The sequence below is a fragment of the Pseudonaja textilis genome, chromosome 5 (assembly GCF_049901715.1).
Source record: "Pseudonaja textilis isolate UNSWEBS1 chromosome 5, rPseTex1.2, whole genome shotgun sequence".
Lineage (NCBI taxonomy): Eukaryota > Metazoa > Chordata > Lepidosauria > Squamata > Elapidae > Pseudonaja > Pseudonaja textilis.
Window position 1 is genome coordinate 67,470,600 of NC_141994.1, and position 9,296 is coordinate 67,479,895.

A 9,296-nucleotide genomic window follows, 5' to 3' on the forward strand; every position below is an offset into this window, starting at 1 on the left:
TGCACTCTTGCCAGAGTCGCCACATCTTTTTTGTATTGTGGTGACCAAAACTGAATGCAGGATTCCAAGTGTGGCCTTACCAAGGCCTTATAAAGTGGTATTAACACTTCACGTGATCTTGATTCTATCCCTCTGTTTATGCAGCCTAGAACTGTGTTGGGTTTTTTGGCAGCTGCAGCGCACGGCTGGCTCATATTTAAATGGCTGTCCGCTAGGACTCCGAGATCCCTCTCAAAGTTACTACAATTGAGAGAAGTACCACCTATACTGTGCCTGTGCATATGGGTTTTCTTCCCCTAAATGTAGAACCTTACTTTTTTCACCACTGAATTTCACTGTAGATAGCGCCCAGTGCTCAAGTCTGTCAAGATCCTTCTGTATCTTAAGCCTATCTTCGGGAGTGTTGGCTATTCCTGCCAGCTTGGTGTCGTCTGCAAATTTGATGAGTTGCCCGTCTACCCGCCTCATCCAAATAATTGACCTTTCAAAGTTACAACATCACTGAAAAAAGTGATCGATGACCATTTTTCACACTTACGTTGTAGCATCCCCATGGCCACATGATCAAAATTCAGACGCTTGGCAACTGACTCAAATTTACGACGGTTGCAATGTCCTGGTCTCATGTGATCACCTTTTGTACCTTCTGACAAGCGAAGTCAACAGGTAAACTAGACCCTCTTAACAACTGTGCTGCTAACTTAACAATTGCCACGGTTAACAACTGTGGCAAGAAAGGGCGTAAAATGGGACAAATCCATTTAATAATTTTATTGCTTGGCAATGGAAATTTTGGGTTCAATTGTAGTCGTATGTTGAGGACTACCTGTATTTCTATAGCAATTCTCGGGAATTCTAGCAATTCTTCTCTCTTCTGCCTCTCCTTGGTTGCATTCTTACAACATGAGCCCTAAAGTCTGTGGAGTTTGCACCAATCAGGTGACTCTGAGGACACAGATAAAACCTCCAAGCAGCCTCATTGACTCCCTAAAAAGGATGCAAATGACCAGCTGTCTGCAAGCAGTTATAAATCCTTCCATCCCTCCACCATCCAGTCAGAGCCAAAGAAGCTTCTTGGATGAGAAGCGAAATGTCTTCAAAGAAAAACCAGAAAATCCAATTGCTTCCTGACAAAACACCTTTGGGATAAGCCCTAAAGCTAGTTTTAGAAACCTGTTATATTTTCATAGCATGCCGTGTCCAAAGAATACTCCATTGATCCAACCATTCCCTCTTAGCCCTAGGAAGAAGGCAGTGGCCAACCATTTTCAAAAATGTGGCTTGGAAAACTTCAGGATCTTCTCTGGATAGTTGCCAGGAGTCAAAAATAACTCAGAGACGCCCACAGAGAGACAAGTTATCTTAATATGGTACCCCAGCTAGCCTGAATCTGTGACTTTCACCCTTTGAAATAAATGCTTCCCAAATTATAAATGTTGCTGTAATTAAATTTGACAGCTATTAATTCTCAGAGAAGCAAGAACAGACAGCATATTTCTGTACGCTATCTAGGTTTAATTCATCATTTAAAAATAAAATGACAGTATTGTCAAAAATAGGAGGAAGTTATATACATTTAATAGGCTGACATCTGCTATCTTTAAATGGACCACAGACAGATAGGAAGGGATATAATTTCATTTTTTAACTTTTTTTTGTTAAAGTTTCTGTTTTAGTTTCTAGTGATATTTTTCACTTTTTCCTATTTCTTAAGAGTTTTTTCTCTTTGTTTTTGTCTCTGTTTTTTTCTAAATAGTTAAATATAGGGTTTTTTTTCTCTGTCTCTTCAGTACAGTATATTTTTTATGCAACAAGTAAGGATTTTTTAAAAAGCAATGTCATAATAGAGAGGTAGATAGAGAGGGATAGATAGATATAGATAGATAAATATAGATATTGATATTTACTTTATACATAATGCAACAAACTACAATAATAAGAAAAGTGTAAATGTTTTTGACGTTAAATTAAAAAATAACAAATTTGACATAATCACCAGTTCAAAACACAAGAAAATAATGTTAATGCTAGATGCAAACAATGGCTTAGAAACTTAAAGTAAATCACAACGATCTTTCAATAAGATCCACATATAACAAGCATCTAAGGTTTAAGAACTTACATAGGAAAAATTGGGTCCATTGCTTTCTAATCTGCTACATGCTACAGATCCTGCACTGATTATATGGGTCATTAATTTTTATTTCATGTAAGTTGTACTACCGTCAAGTGCACCTTTTTTTTTCCAGTTTTTAAATCTCAGTTGAATAGACAGATCTGGCTGTAAAGCAGTTTCCTTTGGCCTGATATCATCCTGATACGTTTTTGAATTATAATTGCCACAAGCCCACAAACTCCAGCTCATTTACTGTTCCATATTGTCCTTCATTCCGAATGACTAAATCCATTCAGACATGTTCCATGTGACGAGGTACATGGAAGAACCAAAGAAGGAATTATGAAGTCCTTGGTGTTCTTTGAGTTTGGGTGTTTCCTTCTGTAGAAAGTTAGCACCCCCACCCTCCTAGGAGAATGTAGTATTTTGAGGAATATTAAAAAGGCAGAATATTATATTTCCCTCAATGAGAAGTGGAGAAACCTGTTTAGTTTAGTTTACTTTATTGTCATTGCATCTCATTCAATAAAATCAAACACCACCTTCAGTTCACATCATGACCATGAAAATAAACACAAACACATTCTTCACACACACATTGAACCGAAAACCCCGACACCACACCAACACTGCACTATACAGTAGAATTCAAAAGAGCTACTGTCCTCGGATAGAAGCTGTTTTTCAACCTATTTGTGCTTGTTTTTTATTATTCTGTACCATCTGCCAGATGGTAATAGTTCAAAAAAAAATGGGGTGCCTGGGATGAGATGGATCTTTGAAAATGTTTTGAACTTTCTTAAGCCAGTGGGAGCTCTAAAGCTCTTCCAAAGAGGGGAGAGGACAACCAATGATCTTCTGGGCAATGACATTAACCCTCTGCAGTGCACTGTGCAATTGGCAAACCATACAGAGGTGCAGTAAATTAAGATACTCTCTATGGTGCAGCGGTAGAAGGTCCCCAGCAGTTTTCCATTCAGTTGTTGTTTTCTGAGAAGTCTCAGGTAGTATAATCTCTGCTGGGCCCTTTTGACCAGGGCTGCAATGTGAGCATCCCAGGTCAGGTCCTCTTTTAGGGTAACACCCATAAACTTAAAAACTGGCCACTTGCTCCACTCGGTCTCCATTGATAAGCAAGGGCTGGATATCTGATCTGTTCTTTCTATAGTCCACTATCAGCTCCTTGGTCTTATTGGTGTTGAGGACCATGTTACTGTCTCCACACCACGAAAGCAACCAGTCCACCTCATCTCGGTAGGCAGACTCATCCCCCTGGAGATGAGTCCCACCACTGTTGTATCATCTGCAAATTTAGTAATAGTATTACTAGCATCAGTGGGAATGCCGTCATGCCCATAAAGAGTATAGAGTAAGGGACTCAACACGCAACCCTGTGGTGTACCAGTGTTAAGAATGAGGGCTGAAGAGGTATGATTACCTAATCTGACCCTCCGTGAGCGGCCAGACAGGAAATCCATAATCCAAAGGCAGATTGAATAAGAAAGTCCAAGGTCCAGAAGTATAGATACTAGTCTATGTGGAAGAATTGTGTTAAATGCAGAACTAAAACCCACAAAAAGCATCCTCACATAGCCCCCACCCCTCCTCGCTGTTTTACGTGAGTCAGAGCAGTGTGAAGAGTGATGGCTATAGCGTCCTCTGTAGATCTATTTTTTCTGTGTGCAAACTGGTGTTTATCAAATGTATGTGGAAGACCAGAAATGATGTGCCGGCAGAGCAATTTCTCAAAGTACTTCAGGCTGATAGGAGTGAGTGCCACTGGTCTGTAATCATTGAGATCGGAAACTTCTTTGGCAGTGGGAAAATGGTGGAAACTTTCAAACGAGATGGAATAGTGGACTGAAGACCGATTGAAGATCCTAGTAAAGACTCCAGCCAACTGATCTTTTTCTTAAAAGACAGAAAGCAGACTCAATCTACACACATACCCCCAAAGATATTTTTTGCCCATTAAGAAAGACTGGGCCAGCCTTTCTATAAGACAAAAGACCTCCAGCTCCAGGGTGATGGGATTAAGACATGACCTTCCAGGACATAATAGGATTAACCCATCCAGTAGCAGAACTCACCACATGGCACAATCAGCTGGGGGCATTGCATCACCCATCAAACTTTAACCAAACTAGCTCAGACAAACGTGATCCCTAAATGGCCCCATGGGAGTCTGACAGCAGCCAATAGAATATATGTTCTTGCACAGGAACAGGAAGCTCAAGTTTAAAGCCCAAGAGAAGGTATAAAAACCCCTCACTCTCCACTCCATGTGGTCAGCTGCCCAGGACCCCGAACGCATGCGGTTCTGCTTCATCATTAAACCATCTTTCCAATCAGCCTCCATGTTTCCAGTGTAGGTTTCCACGCATCCATCTCTTTCAGGTCACGGAGAGAAGACAGGATAGGGAGAAGAGCTTATTTCTTGGCTCCCAAAGTCCTGGAACTGACCTAGACAAATTCTACCCCAATACTAAAATGCGAGCAGAATTCAAAAATAATGAAGAAACGGTGGAAGATATCTCTCCTTCTCCCAACCCTACTAGAGGCAGCCAGTTTGAAGTGAGAGAACCAGTCTAGTGATTAAGGCACCAGGGTAGAAAAGAGAAGGCTGTGAGTTCTAGTCCTGCTTTAGCCATGAAAGCTAGCTGGATGGCTTAAAGCCAATCACCAGGAGGCAATGAGTTCTAGTCTCGCCTTTGCCATGAAAGCCAGCTGGGTGACTTTGGGCCAATCACCAGGAGGCAATGAGTTCTAGTCCCACCTTTGCCATGAAAGCCAGCTGGGTGACTTTGGGCCAATCACCAGGAGACATTGTCATCATTCAAAGTTAAAACAGCCCTGAAAAACATGACTTATGACCATTTTTCACACTTACGACCATTGCAACACCTACCCGGTCACGTGATCAAAATTCAGATCTTTGGCAACTGGGATGTATTCAATGGGAGAGCCAGATTCACTGAACAAACGCATTTAACAACTGTGTTAAGAAGTCATAAATTGGGACAAAATTCACTTAACAACTGTCTTGCTTAGCAATGGAAATTTGGGGCTCAGTTGTGGTCATAAGTTGAGGACTACCTGTTAGTTGCCATTTTATGGAATGCTTATGACAATCTAATAATCAAAGAGTTAACCACCAGCATTGATTTACATTAACCTGTTTGCTTATTGCGGTGTTTATCAACCGTGGCCACTCGAAAATGTGTGGACTTCAACTCCCAGAATTCTTGGAGCCCAGGTATCTTAAAGTGGCCATGGTTGAGAAACACTTAACTTATTTCTTTGATCCTAGTTGCCCGAGACCCTAAATCTTCACTAACTTTACAATTTACTCTTGTCAATATTTTGTTGGCCTTTTCATAGTACGTTTTCGTGTAGTTGGCAAAGCATGAACTTACCATCTAACTTGTCTTCTCCTTTCCTCTCTTCTCTCCTTCCTTCCTTCCATTTTTCCTTTCTCCTCTTCTCCTCCCCTCCCCACTTCCTTCCCTCCCTCCCTCCCTCCCATCCATCCATCTTTACTTTCTCCACCCCTCCCCACCTCTCCTTCCTCCCTCTCTCCCTCCCATCTATCTATCTTTCCTTTCCCCTCCCTTCTCCACCTCCCTCCCTCTCATCCATCCATCTTTCCTTTCTCCTCCCCTGTCCACCGCTCTCCTCCCTCCCTCCCATCCATCCATCTTTCCTTTCTCCTCCTCTCCTTCCTTTCCATCGCTCTCCTCCTATCCATCCATCCATCTTTCCTTTCTCTTCCCCTCCCCGCCTCTCTCCTTCCCCCCTCCTGCCATCTTTCCTTTCTCCTCCTCCCCTCTTCTCTGCTCTCTTCTTTTTTCTTTCCTTCCCCAGGTTCCAGGATCTTCTTTGGTCCCGAAAAGCCTTTGTGGACATCGTCAAAGTCTACAACCAGAGCTACATCTACATGCCGGCTTTCTCCATGAAAGGCGGGACCGAGCTTTCTTTCCGAGTGTACTACACCCTCACTGACATCGAAGCCAAGCAGAAGGTGATCTTCGCCAACCCTAACTTCCTACGGGACACCGGCAAGTTTTGGAAAAGCAAAGGGATTCACGCTAAACGGCTTTCGACCGGCCTCTTCTTGGTCAGCGCAGCTCTTGGTCTTTGTGAAGAAGTGACGATTTACGGCTTCTGGCCTTTTTCAGTGGACCTCCGTGGGCGGTACATTAGCCATCATTACTACGACAACGTCTTCCCGGATTCTAGCTTTCATGCCATGCCAGAGGAATTCTTACAGCTGTGGTTTCTCTACAAGAAAGGGGTCTTACGAATGCAGCTGGAGCATTGTGAGGAGGCCTCTTGAGGTTTCGCTCGACGAGGAGCGCAAAAACATTTGTGTTTTATGGTTTGCCGGGGGTCGCTTCATTCGCCATCGGCATAGTGAACAAATCAAATATTGTTGGGGGGGGCGGGGGGGGCGGGCAGGAGAGGTTTGCGGGAACAAAACAACCTTTTAACAAACAAGTGCATGGACTGCATTCATCAGCTGAAGGTGAACCCGAAGAACTTGGAGATTTTATGGCACTGATGTCGCAGCTCCCTGGTGGAGGTTGTGTTGCAAGAAATGCCGAATGCAATGTGGGGGAACTTCTAAATGAGAACTGAAGAGGGCGTTTACAAAGGGCTTTCAACAATTGAATACTTCCTGTTGCTCAGATACACGACTGATTCCCAAAATTAGTGGGAGGTGTGTTTTATTCGCTTTTTAAATTTGTTCCCGAGGCTGGATTTTCAAAGGGTGCCTCAGTTATTCATTTTCATTTCCCTCAAAAAAAATATTGAAAGTATAGAAGAAGAGGCCAAGTTCTCCTCCTCCTCCTCCTCCTCCTCCTCCTCCTCCTTCATCCTCCTTCATCCTCCTCGTCCTCCTGAAAACTGCAACTTACTTTCAATAGTGTATTGAAAAAATATTGAAAGTATAGAAGAAGGGGCCAAGTTCTCCTCCTCCTCCTCCTCCTCCTCCTCCTCCTCCTCCTCCTCCTCCTCCTCCTCCTCCTCCTCCTCCATCCTTCATCCTCCTTCATCCTCCTCGTCCTCCTGAAAACTGCAACTTACTTTCAATAGTGTATTGAAAAAATATTTGAAAGTATAGAAGAAGGGCCAAGTCCTCCTCCTCCTCCTCCTCCTCCTCCTCCTCCATCCTTCATCCTCCTCGTCCTCCTGAAAACTGCAACTTACTTTAAATAGTGTATTGAAAAAATATTGAAAGTCTAGAAGAAGGGGCCAAGTTTTCCTCCTCCTCCTCCTCCTCCTCCTCCTCCTCCTCCTCCTCCTCCATCCTTCATCCTCCTTCATCCTCCTCGTCCTCCTGAAAACTGCAACTTACTTTCAATAGTGTATTGAAAAAATATTTGAAAGTATAGAAGAAGGGGCCAAGTCCTCCTCCTCCTCCTCCTCCTCCTCCTCCTCCTCCTCCTCCATCCTTCATCCTCCTCGTCCTCCTGAAAACTGCAACTTACTTTAAATAGTGTATTGAAAAATATTGAAAGTCTAGAAGAAGGGGCCAAGTTTTCCTCCTCCTCCTCCTCCTCCTCCTCCTCCTCCTCCTCCTCCTCCTCCTCCTCCTGAAAACTGCAACTTACTTTCAATAGTGTATTGAATAGTGTTTTGAAAAAATATTGAAAGTATAGAAGGGGCCAAGTTTTCCTTTTACTCCTCCTCCTCCTCCTCCTCTGAAAGCAGCAACTTACTTTCAATAGTGTATTCTACAAATTTTGTAGCATAAACTGGGATTTTAAAAAAAAGAATTAACCAAGGGATCCGTTTTTAGCCAGATTTTTCTCATGACACTTCAGCATCCTCCCCATAGATCCGTGGAGGTGAAATGTATTAGTTTTCAGAAGAATAAGGTCACTCTGGGTCATTTAAAGCCAATCCTATCTGAGCTTGCAAAATGAAACTGGAAACCGATCTTAAGCTGGTGGTTTTAATATCAAAATGTTCATGCTGGATGATCAAGAAGAACCAACATATCCTGTCAGTTCTTTATTATCCTGAGGCAAGTCTTTGATGTCTGAAAGTAACCTGCGCTCTATAAATTTGGACTGCTTCATCATACATTCCAGGACTTGTTAAACGCATTGCATTGTCTTCATAAAAAGCAGAAATTTCAACCCAAGGCCACGTGCCTGAGACACGTAGTCCTTGACTTACAACCATAACAGAGCCCCAAATTTCTGTTGCTAAGCAAGGCAGTACCTCATTTTACAACCTTTTTGTCAGCGTTGTTAAGCAAATCACTGCAGCTACTAAGCATATCATACAATTGTAGAGCAAATCTGACTTTTCCCCTCCCGTTGTCTTTGCTCGCCCAAAGCCAGCTGGCCATAGGGATGCTGCAATGTTTGTAAGTGTGAAACCGGTCACAAGTCCCTTTTTCAGTGCTAATGTCCCTTTGAATGGTCACTCCACGGATGGTTGTTAATCAAGGAACTACCTGTAGTTGCGTTTTTTTCACCCCAAACCCGGATATCTCCACTTAATGTGACAGAACGTGTTGAAATGAATGGACTGATTCTCTCTCCGCTTATTTATTCAGTCTCGTGTGCTGACTATTTATTAAAGGGAAGCTGGACTGGAAGAAGAAGATGTGGTATTGAAAACTGGGGAAAGAAACATCAATAATCTCTGCCGATGGTTCTGCTTTGATAATCAAAACTAAAAAGGCCCTGCAAACAACACAAATTCTTCCCCTCCCACCGATGCAATTCACAGCCAACACAAAAGGCACAGCTTGCCCAATGCTGCTATTGTGGTTTTGCCAACTCTTAATTTCTCTTTTGTTGTTAATTTTTTTCCCCATTTATATCCTGCTTTTATTATTTCTTGATAAACAACTCGAGGGAGCGAACCTATACAATGCTCCGTCTTCCTCCAATTTTCCCCACAACAGCAACCCTGTGAGGTGGGTTGGGCTGAGAGAGAGGGACTGGCCCACCTAGCTGTCGTTCATGGCTAAGGCCAGGACTAGAACGCCACCGTCTCCCGTGATTGGCTCAGAGTCACCCAATTGGCTTTCAAGCTGAAGGCAGGACTTGAACTCAGCATCTCCCACTTTCTAGCCTGGTCCCTTAACCACTGAACTTTGTACATTGCCCAAGTCATCGTTGTGAGATTGGTAGCCATATAAATCACTTAAATAAATGAA

General features: G+C 42.9%; 1 protein-coding gene across 1 annotated transcript in view; it reads left to right on the forward strand.

Annotated features, from left to right (window-relative positions):
- Window positions 1-6,972, forward strand: part of ST8SIA1 (ST8 alpha-N-acetyl-neuraminide alpha-2,8-sialyltransferase 1) — a 65,726-nt gene extending 58,754 nt beyond the window's left edge. The window contains exon 5 of the mRNA XM_026703066.2: window positions 5,981-6,972. Coding sequence (XP_026558851.2) covers window positions 5,981-6,452 — 472 coding nt within the window. The 3' untranslated portion in view covers window positions 6,453-6,972. The remainder of the gene's footprint in view (window positions 1-5,980) is intronic.
- The last annotated feature ends 2,324 nt before the right edge of the window (window positions 6,973-9,296 follow it).